The 21,797-nt window shown below is 41.1% G+C and overlaps 1 protein-coding gene across 6 annotated transcripts in view; it reads left to right on the top strand.

Moving 5' to 3' along the window:
• Positions 1-21,797, top strand: part of PUS7 (pseudouridine synthase 7) — a 105,882-nt gene that overhangs the window by 61,741 nt on the left and 22,344 nt on the right. For 4 of the 6 annotated variants that reach the window (XR_007479218.1, XM_049714798.1, XM_049714799.1 and 1 more), the window contains exons 5-8: positions 5,034-5,178; positions 11,513-11,530; positions 12,979-13,090; positions 15,517-15,594. Coding sequence is in view for 5 of the 6 variants with exons in the window: in XM_049714798.1 (XP_049570755.1) it covers positions 5,034-5,178; positions 11,513-11,530; positions 12,979-13,090; positions 15,517-15,594 (353 nt within the window). In the remaining variant the exon portion in view is untranslated. The remainder of the gene's footprint in view (positions 1-5,033; positions 5,179-11,512; positions 11,531-12,978; positions 13,091-15,516; positions 15,595-21,797) is intronic. The other 2 variants (XM_033439199.2, XM_004263370.3) reach the window with 1 other exon arrangement.

The following is a 21,797-nucleotide window of genomic DNA, read 5'->3' as shown; positions in this document are numbered from 1 at the left end:
ATATTGAATATATTGATAGTTCCCTGTGCTATATAGTAGGACCTTGTTGTTTATGTACTTTATATATGGTAGTTTGTATCTGTTAATCCCAAACTCCTAATTTATTCCTCCCCCCATCCCCTTTCTCCTTTGGTCACCGTAAGTTTGTTCTCTACGTCTGTGAGTCTGTTTCTATTTTGTAAATAAGTTATTTATTTTTATCATATTTTAGACTGCACATATCACATATTATATGGTATTTGTCTTTCTCTGTCTGACTGACTTCACTTAGTATGATAATCCCTAGGTCCATGCATGTTACTGCAAATGGTATTATTTCCTTCTTTTTTATGGCTCAGTAATATTACCTTGTATATATTATATGTACCACATCGTCTTTATCCATTCATCTGTCGATGGACATTATGGTTGTTTCCATGTCTTTGCTATTGCAAATAGTGCTGTTGTGAACATTAGGGTGCATGTATCTTTTCAAATTATAGTTTTGTCTGAATATATGCCCAGGAGTGGGATTGCTAGATCATATGGCAATTCTATTTTTAGTTTTTTGAGGAACCTTCAGACTGTTTTCCATAGTGGCTTCACCAATTTACATTCCCACCAACAGTGTCTAAGTGTTCCCTTTCCTCCACACCCTCTCCAGCATTTGTTATTTGTAGACTTTTTAATGATGGCCATTCTGACCAGTGTGAGGTGGTACCTCATTGTGGTTTTGATTTGCATTTCTCTAGTAATTAACATTGTTGAGCATCTTTCATATGCCTATTGGCTATCTGTATTACCTTCTTTGGAGAAATGTCTGTTTAGGTCTTCTGCCCATTTTTTGACTAGGTTGTTTGGGGTTTTTTTTTTGATATTGAGCTATATGAGCTGTTTGTGTATTTTGGAAATTAATCCGTTGTTAGTCACATCATTTGCATATATTTTCTCCCAGGTGGTAGGTTGTTTTTTCATTTTTCTTTTCTTTGCTGTGCAAAAGCTTACAAGTTTGATCAGATCCTAATTGTTTATTTTTGCTTTTATATGTATTGGCTTGGGAGACTGAGCTAAGAAAACATTGCTACAATTTATGTCAGAGAATGTTTTGCCTATGTTCTCTTCTAGCTTTATGGTGTCAAGTCTTATATTTAAGTCTTTAAGCCATTTTGAGTTTATTTTTGGGTATGGTGTGAGGGAGTGTTCTAACTTTGTTGATTTACATGCGGCTCTCCAGCTTTGCCAACACCACTTGCTGAAGAGACTTTTTCCCATTGTATATTCTTGCCTCTTTTGTCAAAGATTAATCAGCCATAGGTGTGTGGGTTTATTTCTGGGCTCTATTCTGTTCCATTCATCCATGCGTCTGTTTTTGTGCCAGTACCACACTGTTTTACTGTAGCTTTGTAATATTGTTTGAAGTCTGGGGGGGGGTTATGCCTCCAGCTTTGTTCTTCCTCCTCGGAATTCCTTTGGAAATTTTGCGTCTTATATGGTTCCATATAAATTTTAGGATTATTTGTTATAGTGCTGTGAAAAATGTCATGGGTAATTTGATAGAGGTCACATTAAATCTATAGATTGCTTTGGGTAGTATGGCCATTTTTAACAATATTAATTCTTCCAATCCAAGAACATGGGGTATCTTTCCATTTCTTTGAATCATCTTCAGTTTCCTTTATCAATGTTTTATAGTTCTCAGCATGTAAGGCTTTTACCTTGTTGGTCAGGTTTATTCCTCAGTGTTGTTTTTTTTTTCACTGCACTGTGCAGCTTATAGGATCTAAGTTCCCTGACTGGGAATTGAACCTGGGACCATGGCAGTGAAAGTGCTGAGTCCTAACTACTTGACCGCCAGGGAATTCCCAGTTTTTTGGTTTTTTTTTTTTTTTTTTTTTGATGCGATTTTTCAAAGGATTGTCTTTTTGCTTTCCCATTCTGATATTTCATTGTTAGTGTAAAGAAATGCAACTGATTTCTGTATGTTAATCTTGTAACCTGCTACCTTGCTGAATTCATTTATCAGTTCTAGTAGTTTTTGTGTGGAGTCTTTAGGGTTGTCTGTATATAAAATCATGTCATCTGCATATAATGACAGTTTTACCCCTTCTCTTCCAATTTCGATACCTTTTATTTCTTTTTCTTGTCTGATTGTTGTGGCTAGGATTTCCAATACTATGTTGGATAGAAGTGGTGAGAGTGGGCATCCTTATTCCAGATTTTAGTGGGTAGGCTTTCAGCTTTTCACTTTTGAGTATTAGGTTGGCTGTGGGTTTGTCATAAATAGCTTTTATTATGTTGAGCTTTGTTCCCTCTATACCCACTTTGATAAGAGTTTTCATCATGAATGGATGTTGAATTTTTTTTTTTTTGGCTGTATGCGGGCCTCTCACTGTTGTGGCCTCTCCCGTTGTGGAGCACAGGCTCCGGACGCACAGGCTCCAGATGCACAGGCTCAGCGGCCATGGCTCACAGGCCTAGCAGCTCCACGGCATGTGGGCAGACCGGGGCACGAACCCGCGTCCCCTGCATCGGCAGGCGGACTCTCAACCACTGCGCCACCAGGGAAGCCCTGGATATTGAATTTTATCAAGTGCTTTTTCTGCATCTATTGAGATGATCATGTGATTTTTGTTTTTTCTTTTGTTGATGTCACATTGAATTTTTTTTTTGGTTGCGTCGTGTGGCATGTGGAATCTTAGTTCCCCAATTAGGGATCGACCTGTGTCCCCTGCAATGGAAAGTCCCTCACGTTGATTTATTTGCGTAGATTGAACCATCCTTGTGACCCTGCGATGAATCCAACTTGATCATGGTATATAATCTTTTTTATTTGTTGTTGGATTCAGTTTGCTAATATTTTGTTAAGAATTTTTGCATCAAAGATATTGTTTTTTTTGATAGTGACTATGTCTGGTTTTGGTATGGGGTGATGGTGGCTTCATAGAATGACTTTGGGAGTGTTCCCTCCTCCTCAGTCTTTTGGAAGAGTTTGAGAAGAATCGGTATAAGTTGTTCTTTGTATGTTTGGTAGAATTCCCCAGTGAAGCCATCCGGTCCTGGACCTTTGTTTGCAGGGAGTTTTTTAATTACAGATTCTATTTCACTTCTAGTGATTGGTCTGTTCAAATTATCTATTTCTTCTTGATTCAGTTTTGGTGGGCTGTATGTTTCTAGAAACTTGTCCATTTCTTCTAAGTTGGTGAATTTCTTGGCACATAATTGTTCATAGTATTCTCTTAAGGTTTTCTGTATTTCTATGGTTTCGGTTGTTATTTCTCCTCTTTCATTTCTTATTTTGTTTATTTGGTGAGTGTGGCCAGAGGTTTGTCGATTTTTGTTTACCCTTTTAAAGAACCAGCTCTTGTTCACCAACATTTTAAAAATGTAATAAAATAAAATAGAAAGTAACAGTGTATTGCACATCGTAAGGATAAATACTGTTCTGTAAATTTCTGTTCGATTTTTTAATAAGGAGCAAACACATACATATTGCTGGCTATTGATTCCAAGTATGAAATGTATTTCTCTGTGTAAGACATGCTCAGAAATTGAAAAACAGTTGTGTAACTAATAAGTTTACATTTTCTTGGTGTAGATTTTTCTTTTTGTGAACAGATGTACTAGAATGTCATCATAAAGTTACTCAGTATAGAACAGGATTCATTGGAGGCAGTAGTAGACTTGACTATCCGGGGAAATGAGTTTCTGACATCCCCAAAGACCCAGCTTACCTGCTTTTCCATGTGTGAGCCCTGAGGTATTCATTGTTCAGCCGAGTCCCTAAGGGGGAGCGTCTGTGATGGGTGGCTCTGGAGTCAGACAGCCTGAATTTCAAATCTGGCTCTTCCACTCTACAGCTATATAATCTTAGACACATTCCTTAACTTCTCTCAGCCTCACTTTCCTCATCTCTTAAGTAGATATACTGGTGGCATGATAGGGAGCTGATTGGGATTAAGTAAGACAGTGATTGTGAAGTGATTGGTACAGTGCCTGGCGGCTGTACAAGGTCAATAAATGGGCTGGTTTTTTTTTTTTTGGCTGCGTTGGGTCTTCGCTGCTGCGTGCAGGCTTTCTCTCCTTGTGGCTAGCAGGGGCTACTCTATGTTGTGGTTTATGGGCTTCTCGTTGCGGTGGCTTCTCATCGCGGAGCACAGGATCTAGGTACGCGGGCTTCAGTAATTGTGGCTCGCTGGCTCTAGGGTGCAGCCTCAGTAATTGTGGCGCACGGGCTTAGTTGCTCCACGGCATGTGGGATCTTCCTGGACCAGGGATCGAATCCGTGTCCCCTGCATTGGCACGTGGATTCTTAACCACTGCGCCACCAGGGAAGTCCCAAATGGGCCCTTAGGATTTGCAGTATTGTGAAGCTCTAAAAGATTTCTGATAGGAAAGTAACCTAAATGTCCATTGAAAGATGAATGGGTAGAGATGTGGTACATATGTACGATGGAATATTACTCAGCATAAAAAAGAATGAAATAATGCCATTTGCAGCAACATGGATGGACCTAGAGATGATTATACTAAATGAAGTAAGACAGTGAAAGACATACAATGTGGTATCATTTATATGTGGAGTCTAAAATATGATAGAAATGAACTTATTTACAAAATAGAAGCAGACTCACAGACATAGAGAAAAAACTTATGGTTACCAAAGGGGAAAGGGGGGAGGGAGGATAAATTAGGAATTTGGGATTAAAAGATACACACTACTGTATATAAAATAGATAAACAGCAAGGACCTACTGTATAGCACAGGGAATTATGTTCAATATCTTGTAGTAAACCATAATGGAAAAGAATCTGAAAAAGAATATATATATAGATATATGTATAACTGAATCACTTTGCTGTGCACCTGAAACATTGTAAATCAACTATACTTCAATTAAAAAAATAATTGAAAAAAAGACTTTTGAAATCATACCCCTAACTTTGGTTACTTCACATCATTATTAAGATGAGTAGTGTTTTTACTAATTCCTTAGTATTATTTCCTTATTTAATGTTTGTCAAATTAGTAGTATCATTATCTGTGTTTTTAATAGGTTATTGAGGACACCAAAGAGAAAAGAACCGTCATCCATCAAGCGATTAAATCTCTGTTTCCAGGATTAGAAACAAAAACAGAAGATAGAGAGGGGAAGAAGTATATTGTAGCCTATCATGCAGCTGGAAAAAAGGCTCTGGCAAGTAAGTATGCTAGTGACTCGGCATTTCTTCCGTCTCCTCCTTCTCTCTGACTGTTCATGTTCAAGGGTCATTTTGCGGTTGTTCAGAGAAGGATATTGATCATGTCCTTCCTTCAAAGAAGGCGAATAATATCATTTCAGATGCCAGAGCAATCCTGCAGACTGTGTCTGGTAAGGGGACAGTAGGTCTTATATGTGAGTACGGATTTGCTGAAATGATAGTGGTGCCTGAGAGAGAGTCTTAGGAATTTGACATGTTCCCTGAAGAGCAGAGCAGGCTGAGTGGCAATTCAAGAAGAAAACGGAAGGATATTGCTCATTCTGTGCTCTTAATGGAGGTAAGGAGGCTGTCAGATGAACAGAAACTGCTGTCACCTATCCCAGTGGCATATTCTGCAAAGTCCCTCTGTTGAAAGTGCTGCTGCTTTCCAACCGTGAGTACCTTCTTCACTACACATAAAAACGTGGGATATATAGAAAACCACCCCTTCGCCCAAGCCCATCTTTCACTGAGTAGCATTCATTTGAAATGGGTGTGTTGTCAGTACATCCTGTTGATATTTATGTTCTGTTTTCTCCAGCCATGAAGATTTCTATTTGCACATAACCTTAAGAAAAATTGGGTAATTTTTCTTCTTTTACCTGTCAAATCAGCAGATAAAATTTTAATGAGAATTACAGAAGGAAAAATTGTTTCCTCACCTTCTCCCCTACCATCGATGACACCTGTTAGTGAAGAGTTATTTCTAGGTATATTTGTTGGAGTAAAACTCGATGATTGTTATATAACAAAAGAGCATTCAAGCCATCAGTGCTTTGTCAGTATTCTCTTAGGTTAATGCTGTGAGTGGATGAAGCCTTAATTGTCTCTAACTGTGGTTCTAGTGAAAGGAGAGAGTGTGAGAAAAATGGGAGCAGAAATAAGGTTTAGCTGTGCCTGAGAAAGTCATGTCATCAAATCAGTAAGTCTGGTTAGTGACATAGTGAGAAACCTTGAGCTGTGGGGAGGAGAGGATGGAGGCCGGATGTCACTTCTCAGCGGATACCAGAAAGGGCAGTGAGATGATGTGTTCTGGGACTGCTTGAGGGCACAAGTTTTTTTTTTTGGTTGTTTTTGTTTTTTAATTAACTTTGTTAATTTATTTAAATAAATATACACAAAAAATTATAATTCCAGCATATAATTCATGAAAAATTATATATTAAATATTCTGTGTTATTGATGTTAAACGTTTCATATTCAGTGTATACTTATATTTATGACAATGTCAATTTGGACCAATCACATTTCAAGGGATTAGTGCCCACATGTGGGTTGTACCTGCTATAGTAGACAACACAGTCCTAGGCCCCAGCATAGGTCTGAGTTGGAATTCAATACTTCTTTTGTTGTACCTTATTTGATAAGATAGAAATTTTGCTAATTATTTTTATTTTTATCGTGACCTATAATGATGGAGGGCACAAATTGTTAATCATTTCTCAATCCGCAGTCTAACGGCTTGGGTACTAGATGTTTCTTTGATGTCTGAGTCACAGAGTAAAATATAACCTTGACAGCTTTTCTGCAGCCAGGGTTGTCCAGGCGAATTAAGCCCAGTGGGAAATGATGTGAATGGCTGTTTTTTTCTATTCTCCCACAATTGGCATGTAGCTGGTAACTCATCTAGCTGTGGAGGAGAGAAGGTGACTTCCTACACAAAGCAGATACCTTGGTGCATTCAGTCTTCATTCTCTTGAGGAGCCCAGGTTGAGAAGGGCTGCTAGGGAGGTGTTCTTTATAGAGATGTAGTCCTCGTTGGTCAGCTACCCTCTTGCAAAGGCAAGAGGAAGAGGCAGGGTCTCATTCTGACGACTGGTCACGAGGAAACAGGTTGGAAAAGGCAATTTTTTTTTTTTTTTTGACTGGTTACTTCTTGGAAATGATTGTTCTATCTTAGAGGATGACCTAAGCATTTTTGTGATGTTGGCATTTGCAGGCCAAGGTGGCCAGTACAGTTGCCCGCTCAAGTGAGTGGTTCCATATCTCTCGTGTTCTGTCTTTATCTGCATTTTCTGTGCTTATTCCACACCCACCTTTCTTTTTTTTCCAAATAAAAAATTTCCCTGTTTTCCAAGGGAGGTGCTGAGCTCTGTGTGACATGAACACTGCTGCCCCCCACCCATTTCCCTTCTCACATCTTCAGTAAAGTATGAATTTCTCACTGTAAAAAGCATGAAGGCAGGTCCACTTGAATCAGTGCTTGGATGGAGATCGCGACCTCTCGGGCTCGAGGGGCTCTGGCGTATAGTCAGAGATGGACTAGAGGTCTGCCATCTACGTGTTCCCGCCCACCTCCTCATGGACCCAGATGGGCACCTGAGAGCCTATGAGTATCTTCTACAGATCTGGCCCCCCCTGCCCCCCTGCAATCTGGGAGTGGCCTAAAGTAAGCAGCATTCAGAAAGTAGGGAGAGCTGGTGCCTGAAGATGGCTGTTTGTGCCTCTGCAAACAGAATGCAATACCAGTTACAGCTCATCCTCCTGGGCCACCTTGCTAAGCATTTGAATGGATTAGCTTTTAAAAGCTTCATTGCGAAGCTAAGATAGAATGTTTTTAGAGCTCCCTCACTACCAAACCCTGACATAAATTGTTACTGGTGGGTCATGCATTATCTACCAGATTTCCAACATATTTTTTTAATCTTTTTTTTTTTAAGTTTTTATTTTTATTTATTTTTGGCTGCATTTGGGTCTTTTTTTTTTTTTTTGCGGTATGTGGGCCTTTCACTGTTGTGGCCTCTCCCTTTGCGGAGCGCAGGCTCAGCAGCCATGGGTCACGGACCTAGCCTCTCTGTGGCATGTGGGATCTTCCCGGACTGGGGCACGAACCCGTGTTCCCTGCATCGGCAGGCGGACTCTCAACCACTGCGCTACCCGGGAAGCCCGGGTCTTTTTTTCTTTTTAATTAATTATTTTATTTTTGGCTGCATTGGGTCTTTGTTGCTGTGCGTGGGCTTTCTCTAGTTGAGGCGAGCAGGGGCTACTCTTTTTTGCAGTGCGTGAGCTTCTCATTGCGGTGGCTTCTCTTTGTTGCAGAGCACGGGCTCTAGGCGCGTGGGCTTCAGTAGTTGTGGCATGCGGACTCAGTAGTTGTGGCTCACGGGCTCTAGAGCGCAGGCTTAGTAGCTGTGGCACACGGGCTTAGTTGCTCCATGGCATGCGGGATCTTCCCAGAGCAGGGCTTGAATCCGTGTCCCCTGCATTGGCAGGTGGATTCTTAACCACTGCGCCACTAGGGAAGTCCCTGCCTTGGGTCTTAGTTGCTGTGCGCGGGGTTTCTCTAGTTGCGGCAAGTGGGGGGCTACTCTCCATTGCGGTTCGCGGGCTTCTCACTGCGGTGGCTTCTCTTGCTGTGGAGCACGGGCTCTAGGCGCGCGGGCTTCAGTAGTTGTGGCACGTGGGCTCAGTAGTCGTGGCTCGCCGGCTCTAGAGTGCAGGATCAGTAGTTGTGGCGCACGGGCTTAGTTGCTCCGCGGCATGTGGGATCTTCCTGGAGCAGGGCTTGAATCCACGTCCCTTGCATTGGCAGGCTGATTCTTAACCACTGTGCCATCAGGGAAGTCCTAGCAGATTTGCAATATTCTTTACCTCAGATAGGGCCATGCATCCTAAAACACGGGTGTGGTAGATTCTAAATCATGGTGGCCAAACACAAATTACCAACTGTTATAACTCAGACATTATTTTGTGTGTTAATCCAGTCTGATAGGGCACATTGATTTACCTACTAAAGCATACATATGGTATTATTCTGAAAATACCATCATTATCATAAACCATATACTCAGGTAAATTAACTTACATTTTGAGATAGATAGTATACATCCCCAAAAACCTTTTTAAACATTTAAGTTAAAAAATTTTTTTGTGCCATGTAATATGTAGAGATTCTCCATACTGTGCGAAATGAATGGTTTCCAGGAGGCATACCTGGATGGAGGAGTCCACAGAGACTCAGGAAGAAGAGCCAGACAGATACAGAGTTAAGTTTCTGGGAGAGCCTGGTGTTATGCAATCCATAGGAAGAGGGGATTTCAATGATAGAGTGGTTAGCTGTGGAAAATATTACAGACAGTTCCAACAAGATTGGAACTCTGAAATATGTCCACTAATTTTTATCAATATGGAGATCATCAGTGTCTTTGCCAGAGCAGTTCTAGTGGAGTGACTGGAAACCAGTTTACACAGTAGGTTGAGATGGAAGACGAGAAATACACCGTAAAGAGAAGGAGAAAGGAAAGGAACATGGTTAAGGAGAGGGAGACGTAGGTTTGACTTTGAAAATGCAAGAGCCCTGAGCATATTGATATGCTGACGGGAAAGAGCCAGTGGAGAGGGAGGGGGCTGATGATGGCTGGAGCAGAACCCCTGGGGAAGCTGCAGGGTGGGTGTGCAGGTGCAGCAGGGGAAATGGACTTGAATAAGAAGGAAAGAATGTTCTGCATGCTACCCATCCTGTCATCTTTCTCGAGCTACAAACATTTTTCCTTCTTTATTCATGAGGATCTCTGTGCTCAATACATGAATCTTCCTGAATGTGGTTTTCTTTTTTTATCTAATTTCTGTTTCTCCTCTCCTGGGGCTGCCATATTAGACCATCAGAAGGTTGCTTCCTAGCCTGAGAATTCTTTGCATTAGTATTTTAAATCAGAGTGTCTCAAAAATGTTTGAAAGTTATTTTAAATTCACTTAAATTGTAAAGCTACCATCTATGCTACCTAGCATTCCAAGGATTTGGAGTTTTATGAAGTCAAACAAATTCCCCAAAATAAGTTGAGACTCACCGATTGTCCATTATTCAAAAACATTCCCAGTTAATCAATGCATATGCTTATTACTAGTTTGTGTACTGAGTGCACTTGGAAAAAGAATCCTTATGTCTGTTACTTGCAGAGGAGGTAATTGAATGCATGCTCACTGCTTGGATTTGCTAATAAAAGATGCATGCTTGTGAGCCAAACTCATATCAGTTGTCATGGTTTCTCTTAAGGTGTAATAGCATTTAGTTTTTTAGTCTTGCGGTTTCATTTATTTCTTGCCACTATAGTTAATTTTGAGCGTACTGAAAAGGTAGTTAGAGGAAAATGTAGCTACACTTCATCAATTTTTATCACAAATTTTTTTAAAGCTTTTTATTATGGACATTTTCAAACATGCAGACAAATAAAGGAAGTAGTATGCTGAACCCCTGTGTACCCATCAACCATCCTCAGTATTATTATTTTTTTTTGCAGTACGTGGGCCTCTCACTGCTGTGGCCTCTCCCGTTGCGGAGCACAGGCTCCGGACGCACAGGCTTAGCTGCCATGGCTCACGGGCGTAGCCGCTCCGTGGCACGTGGGATCTTCCCGGACCGGGGCACGAACCCGTGTCCCCTGCATCGGCAGGCGGACTCTCAACCACTGCGCCACCAGGGAAGCCCCATCCTCAGTATTATTAACGTTCTGTTGTTTTGTTTGACCTCTTCCTCCCACTTTTTTTTCCTTTGTTGGAGTGTTTTTAAAGAAAATTCTACGTAGTACTTCATTTCACTTGTAAATACTTCAGTATGTATCTGACAGATAAGAACTAAAACCCTAAATCATTATCATATCCCCACAAAATCAACAGTAATTTCTTAATAGCTCATACCCCGTGCATGTTCAGTTTTTCTCTGATTGTCTCAGAAATGCCTTTTGCATACAGATGACTTGTTTAAATCGTGATACAAACAAGGTCAGAACATTGCATTCGGTGGGTAAGTCTCTTAAATCTGTTTTAATCTATCAGTTTGAGAACTGTTTTCCATAATAATTTTTTTCATTTTTTTCAAAGAAATCAGTGCAGGAAACTCATAAAACACAGAAAAGCACAATGCAAAACAGTCATTACTTGCAGTCTCACAACTGAAAGATAATCACAAATAGTGTTTTGGTACACGTCCTCCCATATTTAAGAAAACAAATCTCTGGATGGGGAGGCATTTTGCATCCAGTCTTACACCTTTTGCTACATCCTGTAGGCACAGACAGTGCAGCTTTTGAGGGTGAGTGGACAGGCCACTGTGAGGGGATTGAGACAGGGAGGCCTGGACCTGTCGGTGAGTTTTCTGCTTGTTCACTGTTTGCCTCTGCGACATTCCATTGTTAATGTCTAAATGGCTGTTAACCCACCACATAACCACCAGGCGCTGTAGGAGTCCTCAGTAGAAACTTTCCATGCGATCATTTGCATGTTCACTTCTAAAGCACTTTAATATTATTATAAATTAAATACTGCTCTCTTGTGCTCTTTATGCTGTGCATTTGGACAGAGGTCAGAACTGCAGCAGGTAAGAGCGGTTGGCGTTTCATGTAGATAAAATGAAATGCCAATGATTTTTGTCACAAGTGCTAAGTATAGACAGTTTTGCTTAAATGTAGGGAGCTGGAAGGAAAACCAAAAATAATATCCCTGGTCACAATTTTCTGAGGATGAGTTGTGAGGAATTCATACCAAGAGCCCAAGAAATACTTGCAGTGCTTTTTCTGTAATACTTTAAGCATACACGCTATGGCAGTTTTCCAAGACAGCTTATTGGTCAATTTGTTCTTTACATTGTAGCTTATATCCCTAACCTGTGAAGCAGTGCTTTTTCCCTTGGCAAAGGCAGGTGTACAAGTAACTTTAGTGTCAGAAGTTTCTTATGTCTTTGAAGATGAAGGATTCATGAGTTCATGCTAAAGGGACAAAGGCAAAGGAACATTTTTAAAAGAAGAAGACTTCTGGGGATTATATGAAATATTTTTTCACAGTCTTTCTTTCATAGTTACAGAAATCAACTGAATTAGATGCGTTCATATAACAGCTGCAGCTGTGTGTCACACAAGACTCACGAACATTATTGTACAACATCTGGGACGTGCAGTTGTGGCTTACACATTTCTCCCAAAGTGTTGAGTTTTCAGAACGCTCTTTGGGCAACTGAAGTCAAAATCTTAATATTGTTTAAATATATGTTTCTAGATTGTAGTGTAATTTTAATGTTCGTTTGGAAGAACAGTTTTAAAAGTCAGATTTTCCAAAGTCTCGGAATGTTTGCCAGTTTCTAAAAAGTTGAGCAGTCGACGTAATAGTGGCTCAGAAGTTAATATTTAACCTGACTTAATTTTTAAAGTCTCCTCTTCCCCCAAGAATGACAATTAGGTATTGGATGCCAGCTGCTCTCTCTGTCCAGTAGACCTTTGCAAACCATCTAGTATTAGCTAAACTGTGATGGAAGTGGCCTTTGGAAAATCTAAACTTGTCGCTGAGGCAGCTGCTCACAAGCTTTATCCCCAACCCTGCTGGGGCATCCAGCCTGTTGTGCGAACACCTGACTGGGGAGATGAGGCAAAGCTTGTAGGCTCTGCCATGACTGCTGTTTCCCTCTGGCCTGCATACGTTCTGGAGGGCCAGGCGGCCCCCTTTCAGACACATGCTTGTAAAGTAAGCCACTGGGGAATGGTGGACCCCTCTGTGTTTCTCTGTGTGAAGATTGCTGGTTAGGTTTAGTCATTTGTCACACCACCTGCATTTCTCGATTTTGATTTTAAATACAGACAGATAAGTATCCAATCACAGAAAGTTTAATAACTGTAGACCACAAGGTATAACCACTTAACCCATATTTCTTGTCAGACTAGATCTGATTTCTCTCTCAAAGGTTCTCTAGCAAAAATGATCTTGTGGGGTTTCATAAGAACTCAGGTAACTTTTACTATGGTGTATATAATAGTTAATTTTTTTTTTTTTTTTAAGATCCAAGAAAACATTCTTGGCCAAAATCTAGGGGAAGTTACTGCCACTTCCTACTGTACAAGGAAAACAAAGACACCATGGATGCTATTAATCTACTGTCTAAATATTTAAGGTTAGTATTTTGTTCTTTTGCCCATACAAAATCAAAACACAGAAGTGTATTTTCCTCTTTCCATGCTGATGAAAAAGGAGTGGGAAAATAGGCAAATAGGTAGCAAATGTGCCTCCTAGTTATAGTGGGTTTTTTTTGTTTGTTTGTTTGTTTTGGGAGGTTTTTTTTTTGGCTGCACTGCATGGCTTGCAGGATCCTAGTTCCCCGACCAGGGATTGAACCTGGGCCACAGCAGTGAAAGCACCGAGTCCTAACCACTGGACTGCCAGGGAATTCCCAATTATAGTTTTCTTAGACAACAGTTGAATTAATTTTTTTTAACCTCCTTGCATATTGCCAGTGATTCAAAATGAAAATTCTTTAAGTAAGTGGTTTACATGTAGTTGAGAGTTACCAGTTCACCTAGCTGAAAATAAAAATTAACTTTCTTCCCTTAAAGCCTACACTTTGATGTGGTTGCAGAGGACTGCTACTAAACCATAAGCTCTTAACTCCAGGAGATAGACTAGATTGGAAACCGACACCAGTCAGATTTTCTCACAGGAGTGCAAATATAGTAGAGTTTGGGTCTCTGAGGATGAGCCAGGTGCCATTTTATTTTTGGAAATGGGTACAGGTACCATAGCAAACCTGTATGCATGGAAATTTGCTTTCTGATATATATTTAACCCAGTTTAAACACAGCACACAGTGTGTTAGTTTGCTATGGCTGCCTTGACAAGATACCACGGACTGGGTGGCTTAAATAAGAGACATTCATTTTCCCACAGTCCAAAGGCTGGAAGCCCCAAGCTCAGGGTGTTGGCAGGTTTGGTTTTTTCTGAGGCCTCTCCTTGGCTTGCAGATGGCCACTTCCTCTGTGTTCTCTCATGGTCTTCCCTCTGAGTGTGTCTGTGACCGGGAGTCTCTCTGTGTGTCCATGTTTCCTCTCCTTATATTAGGACACGAGTCTAATTGGATTAGGGCCTCATTTTAACTTAATCACCTCTTTAAAGGCTCTATCTCCAAATACACTTGCGTTCTGAGGTACTGGCTGTCACAGCCTCAACATAGGAATTTTAAGGGAGCACAGTTTAGTCCATAGGACACAGTACCATTTGAAGTAGCATTTTACTTTACTCTGGTTGCTAGCTCTCTCTGATTCCTTGTCTGTACCTGAACCCGGGAGAGTAGGCAGTTGGGGAGGGAGCTCCCCTGAGATCTGGAGTTGGGATTGCTCAGAGTTCAAGAAATTCTTCCCGTTTCTTTCCTGTTCGCGTGGAGCGGTTTTTATAAAATTCTTCTTGGTTAACTGGCTCACTTATATCTTCATATTAAAACTATTCCGATCCTTGTTTTAGCATTTGGCTTTTATACAAAGAAATAGCATGTATTTATGGAAAATTCACATTACTATTAACTTGTTTGAAATTGAAGGTATAAAATTTTTGAAGTGGTACGTGATACATCTAGAATGTATTTTTCTTTACCTTCACAGTTATGTAATTAATGAATTGCATGTAATCAACAGGAAGTGCATTACTTCCTTCTCTGTTGCTGGCTAGTACAAATGTTTTGAGTCACACACAGCTGGACTTCCCTGGTGGCGCAGTGGTTAAGAATCCGCCTGCCAGTGCAGGGGACATGGGTTCAAGCCCTGGTCCGGGAAGATCCCACATGCCGCGGAGCAACTAAGCCCGCGCGCCACAACTACTGAGCCTGTGCTCTAGAGCCTGTGAGCTGCAACTACTGAGCCTGCGAGCCGCAACTACTGAGCCTGCGTGCCTAGAGCCCGGGCTCCACAACAAGAGAAGCCACCGCAATGAGAAGCCCGTGCACCGCAACAAAGAGTAGCCCCTGCTCGCTGCAACTAGAGAAAGCCTGTGCGCAGCAATGAAGACCCAATGCAGCCAACAATTAAATTAAAAAAATAATTTAAAAAAGTCATGGACGGCTAAGGAGGGGGTTGTTCAGGCATCTTTTTTTTTTTAAACACCTTTATTGGAGTATAATTGCTTTATAATTGTTCAGGCATCATTTACTTTCTTAGCTTGCACACTAATTTATGTTTTCCTGGTTTTTTTTTTTTTTTTTTTTTTTTTTTTTTGCGGTACGCGGGCCTCTAACTGTCGTGGCCTCTCCCGTTGCGGAGCACAGGCTCCGGACGCGCAGACTCAGCGGCCATGGCTCACGGGCCCAGCCGCTCCGCGGCATGTGGGACCTTCCCGGACCAGGGCATGAACCCGCGTCCCCTGCATCGGCAGGCGGACTCTCAACCATTACGCCACCAGGGAAGCCCTCCTGGGTATATTTTTAAATAAAGTTTGTCCTTACTCTTCTCTTATTCTGTTACGGTTTTAAGTATATTTATTTTAAATCTTAATTTATGAGAAGCATGATTTCCTAATGGTACGTGACTTCAGATGATTTTGTTTTTGTCTTATCAGAGTCAAGCCAAACATATTCTCCTACATGGGAACCAAAGATAAAAGGGCCATAACCGTTCAAGAGATTGCTGTTCTCAAGTAAGTAGTGAGTACATGTCAGGATTTGTACTGCAAAACTCCAAGCACCACCTTTCAGAGTTCTTGGATTTGCTTTGTGGAGTTTACCTCTTCCATCTTTAGATGGTGCCTCTGCCTATTCAAAAGATTGCTTTTCTATTTGTTTTTTTCTTCTTCCTTATCTGTATTTTCTAATGTTTTTGCAGCCAAAATGTTTTGCAGTAATTTTTAAAGGATTTTTGTGGTAGAGTCAAGAGAATAAGTGCCTCTTTCTCTCCTTTCTCTCTCTTTTTCATGCATTATTAAGTATAAGTTATTTAAAATTACAGAACAGTGAATGAGGTCTTTTGTTACACGCTGGAGATATACAGATGAAAAAGATGGCAGAGAGAAAAATAAATCAGAACTTATTGCACAGTGAGATAAATGCTAAAATAGAGGTATATTTGGGGTATTAGGGTAGACCTGATGACAGAGCTTGGCATTCCTTGTGGGGGGCAGGCCAGGGAGGTTTTCACAGAAAATGGCATCTAGATGAGGGCTTCTCTGCCTCTTCACTTCTGGCATTTTGGACTGGGTAATTCTTTGTTGTAGGGGCTGTCCTGTGCATTGTAGGACGTTTAGCAGCAGCCCTGGTCTCTACCCACTAGATGTCAGTAGCATTCCCTCTACTGATGTCAGCATTGTGAGAAACAAAAATGTCTCCAGACATTTCTAAATGTCCCTTGAAGGGCAAAATAGCCCCTGGTTGAGAATCACTGGTCTAGATTCTAGAAGGATGGGTAGGAGTTTCCTAGGGCTGGGAGGGTCTAGGGTTGTTGGTTCCACACCAAGAAAAGAGCTTGTGAAAAGTCACTGGAAAGGATTTGGGGAGCATAGCATATTTGGTACCTGGCAGGTGTTTGAGTTTTGTGGGAGCTTAGCAGGAAATAAGGCTTGATGGGTAGGCACGGTCCAGATCCTGAAGGGCCCTGAGGGTCATGTTAGGATCTTGGACTTGACCTTAATCTAAACAGGGGGAGTCGTGTGTAGGGACAGGCTTAGGGGTTGTCAGTGAGCAAGAGGGATGGAACGGAGATCGGGGCTACTGCCATATGCTGGGGCGGAGGACAGGGGCCTGAACCCAGTCAGTTCAGTGAAGGTCAGAGGGAAAGGAGGAAGTTGGACAAACTCAGGCTTCTGTCCTCATGCACCCCCTGAGGTAAGGAGTGGTGGGAGGGAGAAATAAAGGGGCAGGAGAAAACTTTGGGGGTGATGCAGATGTTCATTAGCTTGAATGTGGTGATGGTTTCATGGGTTTTAACATTCACGTTAAAACTTGTACATTTTGAGTATGTACGGTTTACCGTATGTTAATTTTGTCATGAAAAATAAAGTCATCTATGCTTGCTATCCCCGCTGAAAACAAATGCATGTATGTATTTGTACTTTTCCCATCTTTTCATAAAGAAGTTGAGGTGGCGCCTCCTCTTCGCTCCACAGTCACCTGCCATCTGGCTCCTTTCCCACCCCTCCTCTGATGCATTTGAGATAATGTCAGGATTGAGCTCCCAGTTGCATCCTAATGGATTTTCCGGTCCTTTCCTTCACTGACCCTGGGACAGTGGCGTGATGTCATAGTAAAGGCAGGGTGAGAACATCTCTCCGCGACTTCACTAGTGGTGGTGTGGTGTCGCTGTGTTTGAGGGAGAGCGGGAGGAGACACCTGAAGATGCCAGTGCTCTCTCCTGGTGGCCTGGTCTCTCTCTCCCTGAGATCCATGGAACGTGGGGTCGTCTCCTGAGAGTGTAGGGGGCAGGAGTGGGGAAGGGAGCTTTAAAAGAGTGTGAAGATTTGAAACAGCCTCTGTGGGTGATGGGCTCGTCAGCAGCTCCTGACAATAGTGTACCAGCAGTGACTTGAGGGCTTGGGCTTTCCATGCTCTGGATGGGGGGCACAGAAGGTTCTTGCCTTCTCTTTGGTGTCCTGAAATACCATTGTAGTCAACTCCTGTGCTTTCCGGCCGGCCAGCTCTGGGAATTTTTCCACGTAAATTAAAAAATGGATTGGTTCAGGGGCTTCCCTGGTGACGCAGTGGTTGAGAGTCCGCCTGCCGATGCAGGGGACGTGGGTTCGTGCCCTGGTCCGGGAAGATCCCACATGCCACGGAGCGGCTGGGCCCGTGAGCCATGGCCACTGGGCCTGCACGTCCAGAGCCTATGCTCCGCAACGGGAGAGGCTACACCAGTGAGAGGCCCGCGTACCGCAAAAAAAAAAAAAAAAAAAAGGATTGGTTCAATTTGTTTTCAACACAGAAGGAACTAGGTAGAAAATGAAAGTTCCACCATAATTGTACTCCCTCAGAGATTGCTTTGCTTACGGCTTGGTATATTTTTGTAGGGGACTCTTTTTTCCTTATAAACCGAAATATTTATTTTAAATGTGTTCTTTTCTTGCAAACAATAAATGATGTACCTCTTTCCCTGTTAATAAGTAGCAAAAGATATTTAAATATATGGATGCATCCTAATTTATGAACTACTGTTCTATTTCTGAATGTTTACATAGTTTCCCATTTCTTGCTATTATAAGCAGTTCCATGATGAACATATTGGGAGTTAAATCTTGGCACACATCTGTGATAACTTCATTAAGATAAGCTTAGCAGCGGAATTACTGCCTTAAAGGGAATGTGAAATTCTAGGTTTTAGGTTTTTGTTAGCAGAATTTACTTGCCCTGTAGAAAGGTGGTACCAGTTTATCACCTTTATTCTTCTCCAGAATCCTCCCTGACACATATCACGATCTAAGAAAAAAATAATTTACTAATTTGAGGGTCAAAAAATGGCATCTCGTTATTTTCTGTTGAATTTTATGATGTGACATCTTTGAAGCGTGAAGGTACTTATTTCTCTTCTTCGTCAGCCACCAGGTGTCATACTTGATCACGATGCGGCTCTATTCATAGACCTTTGCTGCCTTTATCATCTTCCTGTTGACTTAGTAAGAAACCATATTAGACACCTCAGTGCTGGCCTTTGGAAAGCACATAGCACTTATCTTGCGGATGCAGGCTGCACCCTTCGTTTGCTTAATGGGTACGTGGGGCTGGGCAGATTGGCCTTTCCCGTGAGAACTGGTGGACAGGATAAACCCACTCCGCCACACAAGGATTTTAATTATTGCTGAATTGATCAATCCTCCGGATAAGCAGCATTTCAGCTTCATGTAACTCTCCAAAGTCACCTAGTAGTTTTAACAGGATCTCAAGCAGGAACAGCCTCATTCAGCATGATTTGTTTCTTTTCCTGCCTCTTCCTGCCAGTCTCCTTTCTGAGCGTGGGCCAGTATTTCCCTGGCTTTGTTAATAAAGGCTTTTTTGTGCAACATGCTGCTTGGGTTGGCTCCTGATGTTTAAACGCAAGATTTTGGTCGTCCCAAGTTACTCACAGAATTGCTGTGAACTGACAGCCGAAGAGCTTGATCCAGGATCATCAAAGTTAAAACTATGAACAGTACCGTGAAAAGTATTGTCAGCTTCATTCCATCAGTTCTCAGGGGGCACCCACACCACTGAGAACTGAGTGTAGCTCTTGCTTTCTGCTGTGCTAGTGGGTTTCAGAAATATATGTTGTGTATTTAAGAATAGACAGTAGAATATGATTCAGCCATGAAAAGGAATGAAGTACTGATACATACTATGACATGGATTAAAACATTATGCTAAATAAAAGAAGTCATACACAGAAGGCCACATACTATATGGTTATATTTGTATGAAATGTCCCAAATAGGGAAATCCGTAGAGACAAAGTAGATTAGTGGTTGCTAGGAGCCGCAGATCTAGGGAATGGGGTCAGTGGGTGTAGGGTTTCTTTTGGAGGTGAGAGAAATGTTCTGGAATTAGATAGTGGTGACAGTTGCATAACATTGTGAATATACTAGAGACCACTGAATTGTACACTTTATAATGGTTAAAATGATAACCTTTTTGTTATGTTAATTTTAGCTCAACTTAAAAAAAAAAAAAAAAGAACAGAGCTGTCTTTCATGGCTGTTGGGCATCAGTCTTCATAAGCTCTCTCCAGAGCTGCCAAGTTGCTTATCTGATTCCTTCTTTCCTCCTGACTCTTATTAAATATTCCATTCGTTTCTACAACAGTAGTTACTGACCAAAGAGGGGTTCTGTCCTCCTGGTTCTCCCTCTGTTCACCTCCATCCTCTCCTGCCTGGACTCCAGGATACTGTTTCTGGATTAATTTATGCCCTGTGGCTCTCCCATTGTCCCTACATATCTGAAGTCAAGGACGTGGTGCCCTTTTTCTCCTGGATCTGCTGCCTCTGAGCAGCTGGCCCAGGCTGGTATAGACCCACTTTACACCTTTTTGGTACTCGGGTTGGACAGGGCATTCAGAGCCAGGGGAGAGGGTAAAGGAGTATGAGCTTTGCCCACTTCTCAGGCTAGCTTCCTACATTTTATAATAATTAATGGAATAATGACAAATGTTTTTTCCTCAAGAAATTTGGTCAGGCTATTTCTGCTCATATTGAACCAGGAAACAGATAAGACTGATTGATAGCGTCAAGGAATTGACTGTCTTCAGGGAGTATGGGGACATTCTCAGCAAGGAAACAAGAATTCTCTGAGATGAAATGGCAAACTGGTATTATATCGGTGGATTTTAAACAGTTTAACTCAGTAACAGCATATTTTTAACAAGGGAGTAAGATAAAATTTCCCCACTACTTTTTCATGTAATGTTGGAAATTCAGAGGCTGCAGAGCAGGGGCACACACCTCTGTGGGGCTGCTTCCATGATTAGCTGCTCTGGGTTGATAGACCAGGCACTTCGGGGCAGAACAGCCTCTCGTGCAGGCCCTGGGCCCAGGAGCCGCATCCAGGTCCTCCCAACCCCTGTATTTCCAGGCAAAGCTGGAACATGGCTCCTCATAACAAGAGCCAGCAGGAATGTGCTTAAGGACCAAGGCTGAAAAACACTGCACAGTCCAGAGTAGTAAAGAGAGAAGTGTTTTCAACAAAGTGAAGCACAGACGCTCTTTGTTCTGGTAGTTCTCAGCGTAGATGTCTTTTCAGAGGAAGTCTGAATTCAGAAAAACTTAAAACGGCTTTCTTAGGCACAGTGATACACTGTGCAGCATTATTTGTGATTTTGAAAAATTGTAAACAACCCAGGTGACCCAAACTGGAAAATCTTAAATGAATGGCTAAATAAGTAAATTCCAATTGATGAATTATTTTTGACCATATTAGATTATTTGTAATTTTCAAAAAGGCTCTTTATTAAAGGAAAGGGCAAAGTGTGAAAGTCTCAAATGAAAAACCAATGTCCTGTTTAATGGTGAAATACTAGAGCATTTTATTAGAGCTGGGAACAAAGTAAATAAAGATGACCACACTATTACCACTATTTATCATTGTTCTAGGCATACTGTAATACAAAAAACAAAATTAAGAAATAAGTGGTATAAAAATTATAAGGGAGGAGGCCAAATTGCAGTTTTTGTTACTGATATTTTATTGTTTCTACGCAAGGAGTTGACTGAAAGTTATACAAGATAGGAAAGATTATGTACAAAAATCAATATTCAGATGAGAGCCAATTAGAAATTATAATGGAAAAAACTCTTTTACACAGAAAAAGTTTAAAAGAAAAGATAAGAACATACCTAGAAACAAAGATTTTTGTAAAGTATAAGATCTCTCTCTATGAAGAAACTTTGAAATGCTATTGATCGATGTAAAAGGACTTGAATTAATGAATGCTATAACCTGTTCTTGGATACATATAAATGTTCTCTAATGAACAAATGTATAAATTTGTGCTGATACTAATGAAAATTCCAATAGAATGTTTCAGTGTAATCAAGCTGATCATAATGTGGGAAAGACACAGAACTAGCCATAAAAATTCTGGAAAAAGTGACTAATAAAGGGGTATTAGCCTCAGTATATATATATGACATATCTATAAAAATAAAAAATATATGTATAAATACATATAGATTTTCATTTTTAAAATGTTTTTATTGAAACATTCTCATGATGATTTCTGCTGTGGGGTAAATTGTACGCTTAGACTAGTAAAACATTTTAACTACACTTTCCACCCTAAGATATTTCTGGATTTATAGTAATCGATTTCTCTAACTTACCACCTGTTTTTATTTTTTTTAATTTATTTTTATTGAAGTGTAGTTGATTTACATTGTTTCAGGTGTACAGC

The sequence above is a fragment of the Orcinus orca genome, chromosome 9, assembly GCF_937001465.1.
Source record: "Orcinus orca chromosome 9, mOrcOrc1.1, whole genome shotgun sequence".
Lineage (NCBI taxonomy): Eukaryota > Metazoa > Chordata > Mammalia > Artiodactyla > Delphinidae > Orcinus > Orcinus orca.
The sequence above is the reverse complement of the archived record's forward strand: the minus strand, read 5'-3'. Positions and strand labels throughout refer to the sequence as shown.